The sequence below is a fragment of the Cloeon dipterum genome, chromosome 3, assembly GCF_949628265.1.
Source record: "Cloeon dipterum chromosome 3, ieCloDipt1.1, whole genome shotgun sequence".
NCBI lineage: Eukaryota > Metazoa > Arthropoda > Insecta > Ephemeroptera > Baetidae > Cloeon > Cloeon dipterum.
The window spans coordinates 9,720,640-9,743,963 of record NC_088788.1 but is presented as its reverse complement, the minus strand read 5'-3'; the positions used below and the strand labels follow the sequence as shown (position 1 = coordinate 9,743,963).

The window sequence follows — 23,324 nt, the reverse complement described above, 5'->3', positions numbered from 1 at the left end:
GTTTAAAAATAGACGTCCAATGAAATGACTCCAACACGAATTTTATATTCATTAACATTTCCTGCTCTTATTTTCTGTTTTCAAAATGAACATCTTCCAATCGTGAACGAAGATATTTTTTGTTAAATTTTATTAAGCAGTTATTGCAGCTGCCAAAAGATTTATACAATTTTTCTCCTAGATTTTCATATGTAATTTAAAACAGAATTTTACAGAATAAAGAAACATTGCATTCTTTGAACCCCTATTCTAAGTAAATTTCACGTAGAGTTTAGAAATTGCATTAATTTAAAATTGAAAACAATAAACATGATTGTGAAAAATGAGTTAAATATTTTTTTAATTATTGCAGACTTTATTTTTTAAATCTGCAAGTATCACTGACTTATTCTATTTTTAATTTCATCTCAAAGCTAAATCCCACGTGACTCATGAAGCTCATTTCAAGGTCGAACAATTAATTTAAGCAGAGCCAAATTCGGCTCTAGTGTGTATACGTCCAATTTCATTGCGAGCAGCGAAAAGGGCAAAAGCGTCGGGTGATGTCACACCGATCACATTATATTTTCCGTGTTAATCCGCCCACCGGCTGCTGCTTTGCTATAAATGACCAAGGTTCTGTTTGAACAATGCGCTAACGACCTTTGGCCACTCGACAGCAGCAGCAGCACTCGCTCGCTGCTTGGTCGGTGGGTTGGGTGCCTGACTGGCTCACTGGCTTTGTTGCTCATTCAGCGTGGCGTCACTCTTTTATTATACATTGCCAACCCTTTGGCTCCCACAGATTTTTCACGACGGACGATGCTCACAGTTAATCGCGCATGGTGTTGCCAAAAGCCGGCGACACGCGAGAACGAGTTTTCGATGTTCAATTTGTCAGACTTGCAAAATCGAATCTAGATGCAGTGCAAGTAAAGAGTTAGGATTAATTTTTCATTTTCGTTAATAATTGGTGTAGGGGAGTCAGTTCAAATATAATTTTCTTTAAGCCGAAGATATGTGAGTTATTAAAATTAAAATAAAATACTTTATTTTTGAATTTAATTCCAATTTCCCTCGCAAGAATATTTTTGGGATTAAAAATTTAAAGACAAAAAATAAATCATTACATGAAACGAAAAATGCATAGTTTGTACTCATGCTGGTCAATTTTCTGATTATTTTCTCTGCAAGTATTAATAGCTTCAAGTTTGGCTCCCTAAAAAGATTTATTTTCTAATTATACTCGATTAAATTTTTAATAAAACGTTTTTAGAATAGCTATTAAATCAGCTATTATTTAAAGCCCTAAAATTCTTTCTCAAAGGTCAATAGAAAATTAAAAAAAAAATAGAAAAAATAAAATGGCAACTGAACGTTCAAATCAGATTTTAACAAATAAATCATTAAATGAATTTCTTGAAAACTCAATTTATAATATTTTTGTACGTTTGTTTCATCAGGAAACGCGTAACTGTGCTCAAAATTTTTTAAAATATATGAGATTTAGAATTCCTGTAAGATTCTTGCCTTAAAAAAGGCTAAATTTGCTGAAAATAATTGCAATGACGTCTGCTTTTTAATTCGCAATGCTAATTTAATACAATTAAGCATAAATTTCGCTCAACTACACCGTATATATCCATTTAAGCTCTTTTTAATTAGTCCTTGCCAAAGTCAAACGTATGGAATTTTCGTTATTTTAATACAAAAAAATCCCTCCAATGCTTACAATTTAAAATCCACACTTTCATCATACACACATCCATTCCTTTAAAGAGTGAAACACCACTCACATATTTAATGTACCGAATCCGATCTCAAAGGTAAACACTGTATTGGGACGACGAGAGTAATTATTGATTTGTGACACTCCCGAGATGGCGATCTAGGTGCGATCGCAACTTTCGATCGTGTTTATAAGGTGAATTGTGTCACGCTTGTGTAATTGATGGTCAGCGTATAGCAGTAATATACGCGAGCGCATAATTAGCACTTGCGCCAGGAGAAGGAAAGTAAGTGCCGGTCAGTTACACAAATCAAGCAAAACCCGTCATTACGGCTCGTGCGACCCCGCCGCGCGCATAAATCGGCAGATTTTATCGCTCGCACCGAAAATTGCCGCACTCGTTGATCGCTTGACCTCGCTTTCTGCTGGCGAATCGTGTACGTGCGAATAAAAATAATATAAAAATAAATATACGTAATAAAATGCCACGTTCTATTGAAATTGCGTCAGTGATGAATGATGGATTGCTTTCAATTAAGATGCAGCTCCTTTGTTTTCTGATTAATTATCAGATAAATGAGAACGGGTTAACTAATAATTATTATAAACTGGATAGTAATTATTTCCTGGTAGCAAATAGTTATTTACACTTGGTATTTTTTGTTTAGGAAATTTTTTCAAATATACATCACTATGGTTTTAATTATCTCATATTGTTCCAAGTTCCAATGGAATTTTAAAATTATTATCTAGTACAAATTTTCGAATTTTACAATTTGATTGAGGTTTATCACATTTTGGTATATGAAAATGCACACAATTAAAATAAAATGAAATGGACCTCAATTTAAAAAATGTTTCTTGATTAAAATCACAACACAATTCAATACTTTGAAAATTTTATAAATTAAAAAAAAACCCAGCGTTTTAATTTATGTATCAAACTATTTTACTCTAAATTTTAATTAAAAGTATCCATCAAAGATAATTATTTTTGTTGCCTTTAAGTGTCTTGTCTTTTAAAGCACAGCTTATTGGATAGATTTAATGCGTCTTTCACAGGTTCACTTTGATATTTACTGGCGTGCTCGCACATATGTGGACAATTGACAAATAAATATCGAACTGGATAAATATTTATGCGCTCCAGTCGCATCTGCGAGTGCTCAGTGCACATATACACACAATAAGAAAAGTAAAGTGCGTGGTATGAGTAATAAGTTGTAGGAGTCGCGCGGCTGAGTAATAATAAATAAAGCGCAGCGACGGACTTGAGCCTTGAAATGCAAATTCTCCCGCTCGGTTTGATTTATCGCGAGACAATCGCAAGGTCGGGACAAATGCTCCTTTGAACCTTTTGTTTTCTCGTGTTAATTGCGCTCTGCTACGTGCATTCCGCAGCACTTTGCTCTCAAGATTCCGACCTTTAATTGGAAATCATTGTTAAATAAAATAGTACAAAATAAAATCCAATAGAAAGAACATTTATAGCAATTTTTATTTAGACATTTGGTTTGATTTTTGTCGTTTAAGAATTTATTGCATTGTTTGGCTGGAACCTTGTTGAAATTGATTTTTACCTTTACCTGAAAAGCTCCAAAAATTTGTAAAGAACTGACATTTCTCTATAGTTTGTCGTTTAAATTTCTGAGAAAACCCTTTTGAAAGCCACGATTTATTTCCCTGAAAGAGAAATTTACCTCGTAATTCGCACACCATTGGATAGATCGTGGCCAGAGGAATCGAAATCAAGTGAAAGATCATTGACAACCCGTTTCATTTTTTTAAATTTAAGTATTTCTCTGTCCTGATTTGATTACCCAACTATTTTACACCGTTTAAACATTTTTCATTTAAATGTAGGCTGAGGTTACAATATATTCTCCGAATGAGAAGCCGTCTCTTTCGTCTGTGGAAACGAAAGTGAGCATTCGGACTGAAATAACTCAATCGGAATGAGTGCTGCGAGGGCAATTTTGACTAATGAGACACGTCAGACGCATCACAGCGTCTGAATTCCGAGCTCCACCTCGTTTCCAAACACACGCTTCAGCAGTGTTATTCTCCCAAATGATCGGACTTTTTTGCCTTTTGTTTATTTTCTCTGGCGCTCGTCTTGTGTGTCAGCCCTCCTCTGTTCCATAAATACCAACTTTTCATCAATTGCGCGTCTCTCGTCCGAATAATCTTAATGCACTAAACTCGCGGGCGGCTCGATCGTATGTATGTGTTTCCCAGCGAGATTATAAACACATGCAGCGTATACCTGCCAGATGAGATCCGACTTCCGCTCTCTCACTCACACAGGCCATCTTGTCGGCTTGGCAATTTAAACGTCGACGTCAGAATGACTAAAGCTGAAACGCAATTGCATTCCTATGCAAGAAAATCAGTAATTGTTGCGAAATTATCGGTGCAATTAGCAGCATTCTCGTGACTAAAGTCTCATTTGTTTAATTTTTTTTATATTGCAAAAATAAAAAGTTGCGTGTACTTTTACAAAATTGAGAATTAATTTTTTAAATTATAATTTATTATTTTGAATTTTAAAGAGACTATTTTGGTTCATTAAAATATTTTCTATAAATATTATGTATTCTATGGAGTCAATTATTGTTAGTGTTCAAATATAGAATTAAAAAATTCTTTTTGGTTGTTGTAGGCTCTATTTTTTCGTTAGGTAAATTCTCTCGATGTGTGAGAGCAAGACAGACAACCTGATTTCCTTAGAATTAATTGAAGCAGAATTCTAACTCTTATAAATTAATATTTTTGCTTTGTTTTGATTGAGGGTCAATTCCTAACTAGACAAGCAATTCTTCTGCCGAAGATCTTCAGAGACGAAAACAGAAAGTCTTAAACACGTGACAAGTTTCCTCTTTGATGAGAAGCTGCAGTTTCGCCGCTGGAGGCGCTGCTGATATACAATTATCTCTCTGCTGCTTCTGTCTTTGAACCTTTCTTTGCAGCTTGATAATTATGCAATTTGCACCGTGCAAAATATACAAACACGGCAAAAGTTTCACTGTTGATGCGAAATTAATACAATTTTCGCGATGCTAATCGAGCAGCACAATAAAAGTCTCATATTCGCTCGTGGGCCGTGTAATTTTGTTATTAGTGCGATACTCATCGAACCGCTTTCACTCTCTACTCTACTCTGCACGCCCGCGGCTCAACTCGTTGTGTTCGCATAATATAATTCCGGCCTTGGCTGATTGCGCGCGCGGAGCCCGGCCGGCCCGCGTGTTTGGGTGTCCATTGTGCACACTCACCGTCGCAAAACCATTAAACGTGCCGAGTGTAAAAGGATGCGATCGCCACTGTTGTCAAACCGAAACAATGAGCTGTCTGTCTGCATGTGAAGATCCGATTGAAAGGACGAGGAAGTGGTCGTTTGTTTGTCTCTCCAGTGGAAATAAACAAAATATAAATTTGACACGTGACCCTTGCCAAATGTTTACAGATTGACAAATTAGAAAAGATATTGTTTAGAGGCATTGTTAAAGGGCAACCTCCAAAAATCTTTGTGGCCGCTGCATAAAATGAACCCTGAGTATTTTACTTAAAGAGGAATGATACTGGAAAAGCCTGGAAAATGCTTGTTGCCAATGCAAAAACTCATCCCTTAGGATTCAGTTAAAGCCTAAATTGACTTAAGGAGCGCTGTAATTTTTTGAGAAAATTGGCTTGAAAGTTACCGTGCTTTTCAAATGGCAATGGCTGTCTCCTTACTTGAAATCCGATTTAATTTCAAAACCAAGAGTTTCCCCAATAAGTGGCATACACCGTTGAACAGATCTCGACGAGAGGAATCGGAATATGCCAAGAAAATGTTTTCGAGCACTAAATTTTGGAGAAAATTGGCAAAATTTGAATTTTTATTGTAGGAAGGTCATTTTTTTATTATTGCAAATTGTTGAACAAATTGTTTATCGCTCAATTGTTTAGGGCATCCATCAATTTAAATAATTTTCAATTGTTGCCCAGTATCATTCCACTTTAAAGCTAAAATTGGCTGTAATTTTTTAGAAAATTGGCTCCCAAAGATTGTCCCCAAAAATATTCATAATCCGTCGGTGAGAAGAATAAAAAGCTGCCATTAAAATGTGCCCAAAAGTTCTATATTTTGGAGAAAATTGGCAAAGTAAATTGTAGCATGGTCCTCATTTGATTATTGTACATTTGCAGAACGAACAATTCGATCAGCTGTTTATAAAAGCCAACGATTCTAATCCTTTTTCCCCAACTTAAATAGATGAAGAGGTCAAGAGGGGAAAAATTTTATATTTGGGCCAGTAAAAATATTTTTGGAACGAAAATTGAGCTATAAACACATGCACTTTTCATTTTGCAACATTTGATTTTCAGGAATTGGCTAGAATTCACACAAATTGTGAGTTATTCAAGCTTTTCAAATGACAATTTTTTTTTAGAACCTCAATTTTATTTTAGAGCAGAAAATCAAGCTAACTAAGCAAGTCCTACATGTATTTGTCCGCTTTTTTAGTGTATTAGTTTGTCCAAAAATTTATATCTTGGCCAATTTAAAGACTCCATTTGTCCTTTCATAAATTATTTAGTTTAATTTAAGTATGGCCGTCTTCAGAGAATAAATAATGAAAAATCTGAAGTCTGTTTATGATATTTTCAGTACCTAACGTGCTAAACAAAATCATAATCAAGCACAGAATGAAGTGCAGAGAGGATTCCGAATATATCCAATTAATTTACTTCCCTACTCGCTGGGAACAATAAAAAAGAGAGCTAATGAAGTGACGGAAATCTTGTGCAAGCCCAGCACGTCCACTGACAGAACTTTTGAGATTCATAGACTTATTTAGTTTCCCGTTGCCTTTCTGAGAATTCCTGTGCGGTAGAAAAGTTTTATCCTTTTGTTAAGTAATGAATTTAGATTGTTTTAGTGGCAATCAAGAGGTGCCGTCTCGATCCACTGGCCAACATTCGAGCCAAAAAGAAATTTCTCTCCATTGTTTACGAGTCGTCGTCTCTCATTGACCGTCGACGTGATCAGGAAAGATCTGGATCGAAAGAAATAATTACTTTTAATTCGGCGCGCCTCTTGATTAATAAAAGCCGAAGCCGCGCGCGCCGAAAGGAGGGTTGCGTTTTGTTCGCCTCACTGTACTAGCACCAAGGTCGGGTGCAGCCGCAGCATCATCTTTTAGCTGCTGGGAAAACACAATACGGCACACATGCGGCGCGGCGGGTAAACAGCGTGTGCAGAGACGTCTCCGCCGCCGCGGCCGCCAGGCGCGAGACTTTAATTGCATTGCCACGTGACGTGTTTATCGCATATCGCCCCCTTTCGCGTTTGGTCTGGCGTTTGCCCCGTTTGATGGTTTTGGCAAGGCCGGCGGTAATTAGCATGCAGCCCGCGTGCTCCTTCCGCGAACGCTATTTTCGGCTTTTTCTCTTTCTGCTCTTGACCAAAGGCAGCGAGATCGGATGTTCCGCTCCGCTCTTCGCTGAACCGCGCCAGGCGGGTGACTCAGACGAATTATGTAAGATATATCCGTCCGCTCTCCGCGCATTTTTGCGGTCGTAACATGTGCCGTTGAGGAAATCGCCCTGCGGTTTCATTGACGTCGCCTCGGTTTTCTTTCATAGCAAAAACAATGACCAGCCAATGGAAATAAGTCGTTACATTTCATTAACAAACACCATAGCTATTTTTACAACTTGATTAATGAATGATAAAAAATTTTATATTTACATTTTTTTAACGTTTAAATTGTTTTTAATTTTTTATGCATTGTAGCTCATTTGATTGTTAGATGAATTCCAGTTTTAATGACAAAATATAAAATTTTAAGATGTATAAATTATTAGTTCACTTATTTTGAAGGATAAAATTTTCAGAAAAATATATTAAGTATCAATTCGTGAATTTTACTAATTTCAGTAAAAAAAATGACAAGACAAAATTGCATTGCCTTATTCTTTGCATCTGAAAATAGCTTTCAACGAAAATTCTGATTATTTGCTATAAAAATAAATATATGAAAAACCTTAATTGGATTTTTTTGTGATCCACAATTGGTTTAAGCTCAAGAGAATGAAAAATATTTGTTTAGAAATCATACAACACAAGATTTAACCGTCAAACACGGCTCTAAGTACTGTTTCCAATTGTAAACCAACAAATAAAACTAATAAAAGGTGGCTAAAATCAGTTAAATATTTTGACAAAATCATAAATTAACAGCTAAATTGGAAAAAAATAATTTTTTCGTTTATAAATCCAAGAGGTGTCTAAAAGTGGCTTTTTAACTAATATTAAAATATTTTTTAACGAAAGGGGAATGTAAGGAAAATCTATAAATTTAATTTAATTAAAAACTGAAATGAAGTCTTTTTATAATTTAAGATTTTAAGACTATCTATATGTAAATAGGCCATATATGCTTAATTTTAATGCGTTTTAATCGGTTTATGGTTATTTTTATTGGGGACCTACAAGATTTGAAATTACTTGATTTGTGCTCATTTAGAATAGAAAAATTAAATGATCGCGTTCGTTGAATAAATTAATTTTTTGCCAATGTTGAATAAAACCGCAGCTCTCTCCTTTGTTTCAAACATGACTCATTTTCATGCGAGAGGAAGTAATCTTGTCACGATTTCTTTCATTATAATTTTTTTATTCATTTTAAATTCCAGGAGATTAAAAAAGCAACGAACTCCACGTGAGGCCGCGTTTGTCATTTTCGAAGAATGAAACTCGATCAGGGCGTAATTCCAGTCCCGAAATGACCGGCTAGATAATCGCATTTGGATAGACAAACAGCAACGCCCCGAGAGTTAATAGCGAGCGTTTTGAGAGGATAATTTTGACGGAGCACGGGTCGTGGACCACCTCATTACGGGAAAAGCGCCCATTGTGCGCGATGGGCAGCCGATTTATCAGCTTTGTGCCGGTCTCTTGGAAATGCCAACCAGCCAGCCAGCGCGCGTTGTGCGGCTTAAAATACGGAGTGACGTCATTGCCGGCAGCCAACCTTGCATCTTACACGCTCTCGCAAGTCGCTTTGCATAAATTCGAGCAAAATGCTTGCGACACGCGAATTACTCTTGCCGTGTATGTGTTTGCACATATTTCTGATGCTCTTCCTGGTTCGCGGAGCATGTGTTTCAGATCGATCAACGCCCTTCTATAGAAAATAAAGGTCTGCGTTTCACACATGCTTTCTGTTGTGGTTTGTTATGAAAATTCTCTGACTGAGCTAAAATTTTGTGAAAGAAAAAATAATTACGAGATTTTTGTATATCAAAATAAGTAAGTGTAGTGAAGAAGATTCATATTTATTTTTAGATGATGATAATAATGAGAAAAAAATCAATTTTTGAAAGAGAAAAAAATGATCAATATTTAAAAGAAAAAATCACCGAATTGCATACGATTAAATACAGGTTTTCTATGCATAATTTTTTTTTAATTTGTTCTACTAAAACTAAATAAATGAAAATAAGCGGCTGCGTTTGAATTTTCCTTCATATAATTTTTGTATTTAACTTTTCATTTAAAATTCTTCTGTTTAGATTAAAAACTTTGCAAAGGAATTAACGGTTAAATTATTTAAACAATAAAATTTTATCAAATCCAATCCTGAATCAGTGAAATTAAATTTTAAAAAAATATGGTGTCAGATTCAAGGAGAAGGCACGGCAGCGTTTGAGGCCTTGAAGGTGGAAGGGCAAACAGCGAAAAAATAAACAGCCCAGGACAAAGACGCGAGTATTTGGTTTGGTTAGGCAAGAGTCGCAAATTAATTTGTTTATCGAAAGCGCCGCGCTGGTCGTTCGGTGTCGTTCGGCGCATCCTCGGCGGTCGTGGTCTCCGCCCGCGATGCTCACTGTCAGTGTTTCGGAGGCAGCAGAACGGTGAACAGTGCGTCAGTGAGTCAGTGAGACGACTCGAGTGAGCGAACCGCAGCCTGCGGCACACAGGGGCCCATTGAGTACGTAATTTGAAAACTTGACAAATTAGAAAATTCTGAACTAACAGTTTTGTTTTATTTAAATACATTTTTTTTAAAGAAAATTCTGCCATATTTTTTTTGTCTTTTGTTCACGTTGCAGCACGCCGCAGTGCCGGCTGCAAAAGCCGCAAATTTCGCTGATTATGCTCCTTTAAAAGAAGCCAAATAAGTGCCCGCGTGCACAATCGATAGGAGGTCGAAGAAGGCAAGCGACACCCCCGCTTCTTTTTATAAAGATAGGGGTGGAGAAAATCGAGATTTTGGCCAATTCTTTCGCCGGCAGCTTAGGAAGCCGCAAAATTAATTTTCCGTTGCACGAGGGGAAAGAAAAATCGAGATTTGGAATTTAGCAAAGAAAATGAATGAAATTTCAAGATGTCATATCAAGATTGATGTTTTTAAGGGTGACGTCACCTGCTCGTGAAGGGCCTCTAGAAATAAAAGGAGACACATGTTTCGCGGTGGAAATGACAGCAGCATTTTTTGCTGTGAAACTTTTGAGATATTATCGCTGCTTTGGCTTTCAACGATTTTTTTCCTTACAATAACACGATTTAATTTGCAATCATAGCAGGACTGCAACAACACTTGTGCCACTTACTTGTCGCAAAAGGAATTGCCAAAATTTAAATAACTTGATTTCTTTTTATACCTATTTTGCGCCTTAAATTGGCTTTGAATTTTGGACGTTATTAAAATGGTTTTTGTGCTGTATTTTTTTAAAATATAGATGGTTCTGATTTAAATGGCTTTTTTTGACAAACCACTTAAGCCAAATTTACACGTTTAACATTTTTCGGAAAAGAATATTCCTCTCTTTTTCCAAAATTTCAGTGAAAATGTAAATTGTTTTGGGAGTAAATATTGTATTAAATACACAAACTAAAGAGGTATACAGAAATTGAAGCTGCAATATTTTCCAAATAGCAATATTTACACTTAGTTTTTGATGAGTTTACTCTTTAAATAACATGATTACAATTTTGGAAAGTATTTTTTTTAATTTCTTTGCATATATTTGACTTTTTTAAATCAAAACCAAATGCAAATACTCCGTGGCCTTGGCAGCCGAGCACTACCGGCAAATTTCAATATATTTGATTTTTATAAATTACTTCTTGCATGCCTTTGAAATGAAAAAAGCAAAAGATTTTTCCGTATGCTCCATCAATGTTTGTTATTTTTTTAATATTTGAGAGTTGGAACAGTTTCTTGGAATTTTTTAACACCCCAATCCACCAAAGAAACAAAAGCTGTAAAAAATTTTAAAAATATAGCAACAAATCTGTATTTTGCGTGTAAATAAAATAATTTAAACCCGATTTTTAAATTTTTTGTATTGATCTTAAATGAAGAATTATCGATTTTGCGACTCATCTGTGTGCGACATGATGATTTTCTAATCGACACACAGAATAAAGAAGTTGCCGTGTAACTGGGTGAAATTATTTTCACACGCTCAAGCGAGCGTTATTATTATTAACAATCGATTTAGCGCCGTTCGGATTTCCAGCATTGAATTTCAATGGCGTCGTGAGCATTTCATTTCGCAAGGCACACGCACACGTACATGCACGTACGTACGTTTCTTGCTTGTCGTTGTCATTGCTACCGTTGCGAAATTCGCTGACTGACTGCTGTGACTGCGAGTGAACCGCTCGCGAGCAGAGCTCATTATGGCACACAGAACTGAAACACATGTTTCTGCATTTTTGTCTTCCGTTCGGCTGCTTGGGGCACGTGCCCGGTCCTTCACGTGCCCTGGCAGGCCACCCTGACGACGCACGCACGACGAGAAAATCAATTTGGGCTGTCGTCAGCAGGCGGCCAGGGTGCCGACGAGTGCGTCCTCGTCGCCATGGCGACAGCTGCCAGCCACCGGCAACCACTTTTAGATTTTCCCATCCCGCCGTTTTGAATTAACTCGGCGTCACGCATGCGAAAAAAATCGCCCACGCTGCGTTGTATAGCTCATGAGCAGCTTCAAACGAGATTATTTCGGGTCTGCTTTGCTATGATCGTCTACTATTTGCTGCTCCGAAATGATAATAGTGCTCTATTTTCCCGGAAAACGTGATTTGCTAAAAAGTTTTGCGCCATTTTCAATTTTTACAAATTTCAACATTAAATTAAATGTTTAAATTTTATTTTTGTTCAACAAAAACTGTTCTAAACAAATTTAAAAGCAATTTCTAGATTATTTTTAAAAGTATAACCCATAATACATTTAACCTGTTTAAAAATAAAAATTTAAAGTTTGACTAGCTCCCAAATGAAGCAGTCGAAAGGAATTATGTTGCATTCATGGTTATCAAATTGTGCTGTTCATGTTGTAAGTTGTACATTTTTCTCCTAAATTTACCGATCCGTTTATGATTGGATTTAACCTCAGGAATTTCACATACTAATCCTATCGCGAAAATACCCACTAATTAAAATTCCGAGCCCACTCGATTCTAGAAATCAGAGTATGCGTTTTTTTTAAATTCACACGAATAAATTAGCATAAAAAAATCCCATGGTACGAGCCAACCGCAGTTAAAGTCGACGACTCCCATTTCTCAGAAGTACTCCATTCACATCGGTTTCGTTTTCCTCTAGCCCAGAGCGAGACAGAAAAGTGAGGGCTTTGCTGCTCTGAAATTCGTTCTGACCCCTCGAGAGAGTGGGAGTGAATGCGTTTATGTGCGTGCGTGCGTCTCCTCTTCTCTACGATATTTTAATTACACCAGCGTTGAGCAAACGAACAAACACGGCACACTCACTATCGAGGCAGCAATAAAAAATACCACGCACCGCTGGCTGGCTGATTGCAGCACCCAAGCCAGCGCATTCCTTTTAAACACACACACATACACACATGCAGCTGCTGACTAGGTCGGAAAAGTAAAATTCAACTCACTCAGCACCGTTTAATTATTCTCGCAGGGGTTTTTCTCTTTCTCTGTTAGTATATGTAGCACAACTCCGTGCTCAAAGGAGTGATTTGACTGTGGCAGCAGCTAGAGATAGTTTTGATTTTGGTTGGATTTGAATATTTAATTATTTTTCGTTTGTTTTGTAAGATATTCCAGTAAGGCAATTTTTTTAATAATGATGATTTCGATTTTGCTGGTCAGAATCTATATTTTTTTAAATTTTAGGGTTTTTAGGGTTTGAAAGAATATTTTTTTATTATTTTTGAAGCAAAACGAATTCGATTTTCTTATATTTCAGTCCAATTTTCATGATATTAATGATCTGAAAATAAACTATGGACAAATTCAAATTTAATTTTTTTTAAATCGTATAAAAGTTGTTTTGCTAAAATATATGGACAAAAAAATCAATTAATTTTGGGAACTAGATTCACTTCCATATAAATTGGAAAACATTAAATTTTTAACCAATTGGAAGCTTTATGCACACATAAACAATATTCTTCACTTATATATTCCAAAATGATATTAACCTAAATACATTTACAAAAGAAATTCAAAGAAATTTCAAGCCTCGTTCATTCTCCTACTCATTTCCTCATTACATACGACGCCTTTAAGGGTGGTTAGCCTCACTTTCTTGCCGTCCACTCCGACCCCACTTTACACGTAAAAATATGTACATTTATTATCTGGTCCGCAAACGGAGGTCAGGGGTCAGGGGTCAAGTAGTGTCGTCGCTTCTCGCCGACGAGCTGCTGATCGACTGGAATTGCCCCGCAGCTTATATAAACTTGTCTCTTCTCTGTGTTGCAGATGAGCCTCGCGCTCGGTCGGGCTCTTGGGACGACGCGGCCCACTTGTGCGGCCCCGACAGGGTGGACTCGGGCGGCCCCGTCGCCGCCACCAACCCCGTGCTGCGCCAGGGCAGCTCCGAGGAGAGCTGGGACTCGGCCGCCTCTGACGTCTCCTCCGGCGACGAGAGCGAACGCAGCACCAAGGCGCCCAGCAGTCGCGGCTCCGTCAGCAGCAAGTGAGTAGTTCCCTTTTAACTTGATTAATTCAATTAACGGAGCAGTATATCTCTGCCCTCCGAACTGAACGCTTTTCGGCAGCCCCCAGCCACTGCCACCTGTTGCTCTCCGAAAGTGCTTTTTTCGAGCTTCTTCGAGAAACGAAATTAGATTCTTGCGAAAGGAATTTCATTCATTTAACTTTAATTTTTCCGGCGGAAAATATATCAAGAGTTGAAAATCCCAAGAGCTCTTTACTATTTGGTCAAATGACGACATTGAAAAGCAAATGACAATTTTCTTGCTCTTCGTCGATTGATAAATGAATTGCTAGAATGTAAACAGAGCCGTGACCAGAACAGTGGTGACGTCAATCTCTCATCCTCTCCTAGACGGCCTTTTCTGTTTGTCATCGCTCAAAACAAATTTAATATCAGATCTAACGGTAGCATAACAATCGCTTTTCAAAGAAATTAGTTTTTGATTTCCATCGTCCTTAAAAATCGATTTTTCTTTTAACATATACTTGCGCACAATGCAGCAAAAATTGTTTCTACCGTTTTTTGTATCTTAAATGCGATTCACGGAGGATTTTTTCATTCTACATTTTGTGAGAGATTCGGCAGCGGGCCAGGAAAGGCCGAGGCAAGTCTAACGGTGTGCAGTTTTTGCAATTCTGACGGCTGGAACCTGAGATTTGGAGTTTACAGTATTAGGAAACCACAAACGAGTTGGTAAAATCGTGTTTTTTGGAGTGGAATTTCTCGTAGACGGAAAAGATTTCACTGTGAAATTTCCACACTAGTTTACACGTGTCAAAGAACAACTTTGAAGCACATTTTCCAAATTCTTAAATGGTGAGCTCATTTCCAAAATTTTAATCAGAATCCAGATTTAATTGTGGTGACTTATGACCTCGACCTGGGACATCTATTTGGTGGTAGATCGATCAGGCTCGGTGAAAGGTATCCAAAGCACTCATTTTTTTAAATTGCATAACAGGAAGATGAGATATACTGAGGCCTCAAAGTTTTCCAAAATTTTCCCATAAAACCTGAAAATTGAGTATTTTGGCGAACACAATTTACGTGACACATTCTAATGGTATATAAAGCCTAATTTTTGGTATAGACTTCCTTGAAATTATTTGACCTCATGCCAATTCGCTCCTTCCGACCCTGTGACATTTTCTGTTATCGTACGGAGATATCAAAAGTTGTCATACGAAATCTGTCTATCAAGTTCCAAAGCTTAACCAAATAAAAACACGTCAATTAATTTAATTGGAAGACGATTGCTCAATTATTTATTTCTGTTTTGACAGCCGCAGCAATGGCAACATCAAATCGACGTTTACCAAGGCGCTGACGCTGTGCGAGAAGAAGTGGCGCGAGGGAGGCGGCGGAGGCCGCAACGCGTCCTCCGCGTCGCTGGCGTCGTCAACGTGCACGCTGCCCGCCTCGGAGACCGTCAGCACGGCCGACTCGACAAGCAGCCGGCTGTCGCGCTGGTTCTCCATCCGCCGCGGCAACCACTATGACCTGGACAGGCTGCAGGCGGCCGCCGCGGCCAAGATGCCGCAGCTGCCCGAGGAGGAGGAGGCGGCTGGCTTCTCCTTCCAGCGACGCATGCAGCCGCCCACCCTGCCGCCCCCGCCGCCTGGCCTCTCCGGCGAGCAAACCAAGCGCAGGCACATCGTCGCCGCCATTGTCCACAGCGAAAATTCGTACATGGCCACCCTCCAGAGGCTTGTCAATGTGAGTTATGGCGTCTTTTTAGTGAAACTCGTGGATAGGGGGATGAATTAAATGTTTGACACAACTTTAACCCTCCTCCTCAGAATGCAGGTATGATTTTAGGGTCTTACCATCAACTCAATTTTCAGGACTTTAAAAAGCCTTTGGAGGAAAGCAGCCCGACCATCCTAAGTGCCAGCAAAATCAACGTTCTCTTCTTTAAAATCCCTGAGATTCTGCAGTGCCACAACTTGTTCCGCGTCGCGCTTGCCGACGCGGTCAAGAACTGGGACCGCGATGAAAAGCTGGGCGACGTGTTCGTCGCCTCCTTCTCCAAGACTGTCGTGCTCGACGCCTACAGCGACTTCATCAACAACTTCTCCATCGCCATGGACTTGGCTAAGCAGGAATCGAAGCGAAAATCCACACTGAATGATTTTCTCAGGGTATTTTGATGCGTTTTCTGGTGATTTCTCAGGTTTTGACGTATTTTTACCACGCAGGTCCAGCAAATTAAATCGCACGATCGGTTATCCTTCTTCGGCCTGATGGTCAAACCTGTTCAACGCTTTCCACAGTTTATTCTCTTCCTTCAGGTAAGAACAAAATCTGGAATATAGGAATTAGTCCAAACATCTAAGAATGATGAATGGCTGCAATAAGACTTTCTAGAATAACTGCGACCAGACATCTTCTGCAAGATATATCTTAGATATCAAAGAATACTCTACAAGATATTCATAGACATCCTTATATTGTATATATTCTTAGAATTTCTCAAGGATTATAAATTATCCGTTGTCACTTTTTGTAATATTTACCCGTGGCTTGTCTTCAGGACCTCCTGAAGCACACACCGCACGGACACCACGACAGAATGTCTCTGCAGCTAGCGCTGACGCAACTCGAGTCACTGGCCGAGATGCTGAATGAGCGTAAGCGCGAGGCAGAGCAGTTCCAGGCCTTCCGTGAGATGTTACGACACGTGAGCTCCAAGTTTTCGGTGCGTCCGCTGTCGGATAGCAACCGATACCTGCTGCGCGAGGACAACGTGACGCAGCTCGAGTTCAACCAGTCCGGCCTGATCACCAAGTCCAAGAGCAGACGGCTGCTGCTGCTCAATGACCTGCTCGTGTGTGTGTCCGTGGCGCCAAAGGCCGCCGACGATTTCAGCAGCACCGAAAGACTGAGCCTCAAGTGGACCTATCCGGTCACAGACGTCGAAGTCCAGGACACCAGCACCTCCCCCACCCTCAGCAGAATGCTCACCGCCAGTCTCAACCGAGGAGGAAGTCTTAGGTAGGTGTTTCGTTAAATAAAAATAAGAATAAAAATTAAGGTGTTGAAAAGATCCAGTTACTAATTTAGATTTCTTGTGTTCTGGAACCCAACTGCGAATACGAAACGGATGATTATCTTAAGTTTAACCATATTATTCAAAGAAGAATAAATATATGTAATTTAAAATAGTAAATTCAAACATTTAAAACATCAGTAATTTGCAAAATTGTAAAAAAGATTAAACAATTAGTTTATTTTAATTAGTTTAATTTAAACTAATATTTTACTTTACGCAGGTCTGATCGGAGTAGCAACAGCGGCGGGGGAACGGGTGGCGTCGAGAACTTGTGTCAAGAAATGAACGACTTGATGCACGACTACGAGGCCGTGAGCAGAATCGCTGAGGTGGCCAGCAGCCTCAGGGGCAACTACAAAGGACTGACCGTGGAGCACTGCAGGCAAATCATGGACAGTATCCAGGCGTCGATTCAGAAGAAGGATGACGAGATCGCCTGGGTCGACTCGTGCTGCCTGCAGTTCACCATCAAGACCAAACCAGGCAAGGAGGAGCAGTTCACATTCCAGACTGAAACGCCCAACATCAAGAAAGAGTGGAGCACAGGTAATTAAAAAAATATTTTATTTCAATTTAATTTATTAAACCCATTATTTGTGTTTTTAGAATTGAGGTTGGCGCAATTAGCTCTAGATCCAAGTAACTCGCCAGCTTGGGACATTCCCGAGCAGGAGCGGCGGCCGTCTACCAAAATGCCTCTGTTCGTCAAGGCTATCCCAGTCACGAAATCGCAGTATCAAACTGAGGTACAGTCCGAAAAATAATTTAAAAACCGCCAGGAATTTTAAATTTTCCGTTTAGGTAAGCTGCGGATGTTTTTACACGGTGATAACGATGAAGCCGACGAGACGACCGAGGCCGCAGAGTTACCTGTGGGTGTGCACCACAGACGGAGCTTCCAGCTACATCACAGTCTACCTGCAGCAGCAGGCAGGGCTGCGGGAGCTCAGTTGTTTGCATCTAGTCGAGACCAAAGTGACCGCCATGGAGTTTGTGCCGGGCGTCGCTCAGGGCACAGGACTCTCGGTCGACAGCGTATGGCTTGGAACCGAGAGCGGAAGGTACAGCATCCCTTTTTTTCTGCACCTAAATTTAAATTTTAAAGAAATCCAAGAATTAAATTATTCACTAGCTAGAAAACAGCTGAAATCATAAAGTTTTGAGCAGCTAGATTCAATGCAAACTTAATTTTTATGACGATTTAATTTAAAAAAGTATATTTAAATAACCAAAAACATCATTTTTGACAATTTTGACTTGAAAATCACTCAATTTTGACTAATTTTATTAAATTCTCCTTTCAGAATCCTCATTTACGCAGCTCAGGAGCCAGAGAAACAGATTGAAGTTGGTGAATGCTTCGCGTCAGCCGCCATCCAGCAGGCGCGCTACCACTGCGACCAGACGTTCATCGCGTTGGCCAGCGGCTCGGTGTTGATGTTCCGGCGTGGCACCAATGGCGAGTGGAACCTGCAAGAGCCGCAGAGCCTTCTGCTGGGCTCGGAACCCGTGTCGGCCCTGCTGCCGATTAACATCTGCATGTACGCCGCCTGCGGGAAGAAGGTCTGGGTCATCAACTCGCTCAATGGAGATATGCAGGTAAATAAAATTTAGAATTCATTGAAAATAGAGTTTAAATTATAAATGTTATATCCCTGATATTTTTGTATCTTATAATTATAAACAGCCTATCGGTTCCATCTACTCTGGATTAATACATAGCCAAATTGCAAATATTCAAAGTCTTATATAGCTTAAATGGCAGGATAATTTATTCTGTGTAGAGTTTTAAGTTGCATTAACTTAAGAATTTTATATTTTTAATCCTCTTTTAAATCGTCCTGCCACATAATTATAATTACTGAAAACAATAAATATTAAACTTTTTAAAGAATTATTTTTAGTTTAATTTGTGCCCTTTTAAATTTACAGATTTTATTTTAAATTTTATGCTATGCTTCAAGAGATGGAACATGAGACATTTGAGAGAGAAATTATATTTTGATTTTGTTAAATTTTGATTTGTTTCTCTTATTCCTTTCATTGATTTACGTGCAAATCCCTGACAGCGTGCAGTACTGCTACTGCTTTAACGCATATTTGTTTTACATGTTGTTGGTAATTGCCCAAAATTCAATTCAAACAAGCAGATTTTACTCAATATATCTCAATAATTAGTTTTCATTATAAAATATGGCGATAGAAATTTTTCTTATTATTATCGTGTTTGCTTATCTGAATAAAAATTTGAATTTATCTTTATTTATTTCAATTTTTTGTTGCAGAAGAGTTTCAGCGTGCAGCACGAGCAGGTGGGCAACGTGAACCTGATGGCGCACTCTGGAATCGGGCTGTGGATCTCGCACAAGAACTCATCGACCATCTGCCTGTACCACACGGAGACGTTCAAGCACCTGCAGGACATCAACGTTGCGTCGAACATAACGCGGGGACTGACAGAGAACCAGATGAAACCGAAGAACGTGCACGTGACGGCGCTGCTGGCGTCGAAAGGGCTGCTCTGGGTGGGCACCAATGTGGGCGTGTGCCTGACGATTCCGCTGCCGCGGCTGGAAGGAGTGCCCATCATCAGCGGCAGGGCCAACCTCTCGCACCACGCCCACTTTGGCCCCGTCACCTTCCTGCTGGCGCTGCAGCCGCGGGCGCCGCCGGACGTAGCGGCGCCGGGCCGGCCGTCGGTGAGCAGCAGCTCGAGCAGCGCCAGCTCCGACTCGGAACGCGGCCGCCTGGAGAAGCAGCTCTCTGAAGGGGCCCTGCCGGCGGCCCAGCTGCCGGCCCAGCACGGGCCCAAACTGCGTCACCAGCTTAGCAGCCCCGTGGTGGTGCGGCGGCGGGCCCCTCGCGAGGACCCCGGCCGCCGCGCCTCCAAGACGCTGCCCCGCGGCGCCTTCTCCGGCCTCAACACCAGCCAGGACTGCGACGTCTACGGCCTCTACGGAGAGCTCATGAACGTTCGCGACTATGAGGAGGAGTCGCCCGCCAAGGCCGCAGCAGCCGCGGACTTCGAAGCGGCCATGCGCAAGAGCGGAAGCGACCCTGAGCTCGCTGCCATCCCTCGCAAGGTGAGCCATCAAAAACTTCATTTTCTCTTTTTATCTATTTTTCCGGTTGAAAATTGTTCATTGAACCAATTTTTTGTTTAATTTTAAGTCACGTTTAATTATCAATATATTTTTATTGTTTCGAGCCTATAATTACATTCATAGGAAAATATTTTTCCTAGCTTTTTCATGCCAATTTCTCGGCTCCTTTTTGATGCCTCAGACGTGGAAGTTCTTAGCTGACTAACAATAAGTTTCGTTTCCTTTGAAACTCGTAGCCTTCTTAATTAAACTTGAAAATAATATAATGAAAATCGCTTTACAATTTATTAAACCATTTTAATTAATCAAATTATTTTCATTTGATGGAAAAAACATTAAATTTTCGTTCATATTATTTTACAACATTAATATATTTTTCCATAATAATAATTAAAAATATATAAATTTTATTTCATTTCATTTTATTTTATCTTGAATATTTAGGATTAATTTTACTCTTTACGAAATTATTTCAATTTAAATGCTACAAATTGAATTCGTCATAATATTAAATAAGAAATCAGATGCACTGTTATGATGAAGGTGAATTAAAAATCACTGGTTCCACGAGTGGCTCTACGTAGATATATTTTATTTTATCACATTTGTACCTATTGTATGTTCTGATTGTTCAGCAACTGTACCTCTAGTTTTGGCTACTGATGTACTGATCGTTGCTCTAATTCAAGAGACATAACATTTAAATATCTGCTCAGTGCATCCCGTGGGAAATGAGCTCGCGGAGTCCCATTAACATCGCCAAGCGGATTAAATTGTTTTTAAAAACTTACATACGAATTTTTGCTATCCTCACTGTCCAAATAATGTTTAAGAACTAATTTACAAAATAAATAAGTGCGTTGCTACTTCTTCTGATCCTCTATTTTAAGGAAGAGTTTTATCATTAGCAAAATATAGATTTTTTAACTCTCGCATAGTATTCTTACAGGTTTTCCTGATTGTTTTGATGAAAATTGTAAGGAATATTCATTTAAAATTTATTATTCATCTTCAAAACGTTCTAGCTCATGAAAACTGACCATATATTTTATTTTCATTTTTTTTTAACCTCTGCTCAGCACATCCCATCGGCTATGAGCTCACCGGGCCCCAATTATAACACCGTCGAGCGGATAACATGGGACCGCAGTGGCTGCAGAGAAGCTTGGGAGCAATGGGGTCATCTTTACGCCTCTTTTCACCGAGGTCTTTTATTGAAACTCATCCAGACATTTACCCACAATGCCGCTGGACAGGTGCAAAAAACAGCAAGTGGGGCAAGCGGCCAGTCAGCGCTGGTGCGCCTCTCAGCCCATCGAGCTCTTTGAGAATTTCGAGCTACTAAACTAACCATAACTTTGCGAACTCTGACAATGGGTAGTCAGTATTAGATCCCGGAACAGCTCAAATATCTCCCGTTTCTTTGCAGGGCTCACCAATTTTGCAATGCGCAAAAATCCGGCTGGAAAAAGCCCAAAAATTTTGGAGTTTTCCGCATTTTTCCGAATTTAATAGTAAATTTTCGCTCCAAAAGAGTCTGAAATTTCGGAAGAGTTAAAATTTTCAGTCTCTTGGTGGAGTGGTTTTAATACTGATTTTGAAAAATCTCTATTTTTTGTCATTTATCATTAGAATTTTTTATTTTCCATAAGATGTGTTTCGGAAAAATGCGCAGAAACCCCCGCAAAAAACAGTTTTTTGCAATGCAGTGGGTTTTTCCGGGAAAAAGCGGGTTTTGGCGAACCCTGTTTTTCGACACTCCTGAAAATGCCGTAGCAATGCGAGCCAACGAGCCGCTGGTTATGGAAATTAACAAGCTCTATCAATGTGTCACCACTATTTTCCTCATTTCCTGAATAAAAATTTCTTTTTATTTTGTTCTCAGGTGAACACCCTGGACCGTCGTTTGCGGATCAACAGCAGCCGGCCGCGCTCTCTCGACCTGTCCAACTGGTCGGTGGACTCGCGCTCATCGTCACTGTACACGTCGTCGGGCTCGGAGGACAGCGTGCAGGTGCTGGCCACCTCGAGCACCAAGCTGGCCGCCGCGTCGGCCGCGGTTCCAGTGGCCGGAGGGCCGGCGGACGGCGGTGTCGGCGGGCCGAAGGTGGTCGTCGACGTGCCTCGCACCGTGATGACGCTGGTCGGCGGGTGCGGCTACATCAATTGCCGACGGCCGGCCGACAAGGCGGCCGTCAAGGCGGCCGGCGGCGGTGTCGGTGTCGAGCTCAACAGCAGGGACGCGCACATGGTGCTGTGGGAGATGAAGTTGTGATACAGTGACGACGGACTGGACAAACAGTGGCTGCCGCCGCGGTGCTCTGCTCCACCCCCGGACGATGTTCCTGTGCTGTTTTTTACTCTTGATATTATAGTATATCGTCATCTCGCCACTGCTACCTATACATACATACATGGATATATATTTATTTTTAAACGCTGTTGACTCGATAAGAGTCGAGAGGAGAGAATGAGATAGAGAAAGGACGCTCTATTTATAAGCAAAACGCTCGGGAATGGATTTCGAATTGAGATGAATACGTGCATGAGTTGATTTTGTGTCTTCGGTGCATTTATCAGACTTTTGTAATCTTTTGTGTAACGCATTCGATGTTGCCTACAATAAAAACGCCGTTTCAAATTTACAATGTGGTTGTTTTATTTTAAAATTCATTGGAGTTTGTTCAATGTGAAATATTTACAGTTATTAATTTTTAGAATAAAATTTGATTTGTTTGCTCCGTTTTGGTATGTTACATCACACATTTCAGCCATAATTAACCATTCGTGATCCCTAATTTAAAGAGGGGGTTTTCACTGCCCTTATCTCGAAGGGGTGAAGTCGGAAAATATTGATAAATTGTCAAGAAATGTGACTGGTGTCTATTTATTGGTAATGAACTGATAAAAAACCCTACAATGACGATTTTGATACGTTCTTTACAATTACGAGTGACCAAGTTTGCTTTTCAAGACATTTTTAAAAAAGAAATCCTAGGGGTAGAAAATACAAAAATAATGTGGACGTTTGCTTATATCATTTAATTATAAGTTAATCTTGCTTGTGAGATAATATGATTAAAATTGACATTCTGATATTAGATTACCCATAATTTGACACCAAACTCGCTTTTCTGTAAGTAGTTGACATTTTGGTTTTAACTCAACCCCCTCTTACCCTTCGAAATGAGGTGGTGAAATATATCAATTTTATAATTGAATTCTATTTAGCCGGTGTTTTTGTGAGGCAAAAGACCAAAACTGATTAAAAAATAAGTCATTTTGATAGTTAAAAATTTATAAAGGTGAAAAAAAGTCATTTTTATTATTCAAAATATTACTAACATTAAAAACTATAAACACGACAGCGAAAATTTTTGTCTGTTTTGCCTACTTATTGTTAGAAGCTACATTTTGGGCCCAAATAATCACGATTCCAGACTCCAGTCATTAGATCTTTGTCTAATTTAAATGTTACGACGTCA

The 23,324-nt window shown here is 39.5% G+C and overlaps 1 protein-coding gene across 2 annotated transcripts in view; it reads left to right on the top strand.

Annotated features, from left to right (window-relative positions):
* LOC135940809 (rho guanine nucleotide exchange factor 10) overlaps window positions 1-22,487 on the top strand; it is an 88,830-nt gene extending 66,343 nt beyond the window's left edge. For both annotated transcript variants that reach the window (XM_065485872.1, XM_065485873.1), the window contains 11 exons: window positions 13,446-13,662; window positions 14,967-15,399; window positions 15,528-15,824; window positions 15,882-15,974; window positions 16,217-16,677; window positions 16,956-17,281; window positions 17,342-17,481; window positions 17,537-17,796; window positions 18,040-18,334; window positions 19,021-19,818; window positions 21,725-22,487. In XM_065485872.1, coding sequence (XP_065341944.1) covers window positions 13,446-13,662; window positions 14,967-15,399; window positions 15,528-15,824; window positions 15,882-15,974; window positions 16,217-16,677; window positions 16,956-17,281; window positions 17,342-17,481; window positions 17,537-17,796; window positions 18,040-18,334; window positions 19,021-19,818; window positions 21,725-22,114 — 3,710 coding nt within the window. In that variant the 3' untranslated portion in view covers window positions 22,115-22,487. The remainder of the gene's footprint in view (window positions 1-13,445; window positions 13,663-14,966; window positions 15,400-15,527; window positions 15,825-15,881; window positions 15,975-16,216; window positions 16,678-16,955; window positions 17,282-17,341; window positions 17,482-17,536; window positions 17,797-18,039; window positions 18,335-19,020; window positions 19,819-21,724) is intronic.
* The last annotated feature ends 837 nt before the right edge of the window (window positions 22,488-23,324 follow it).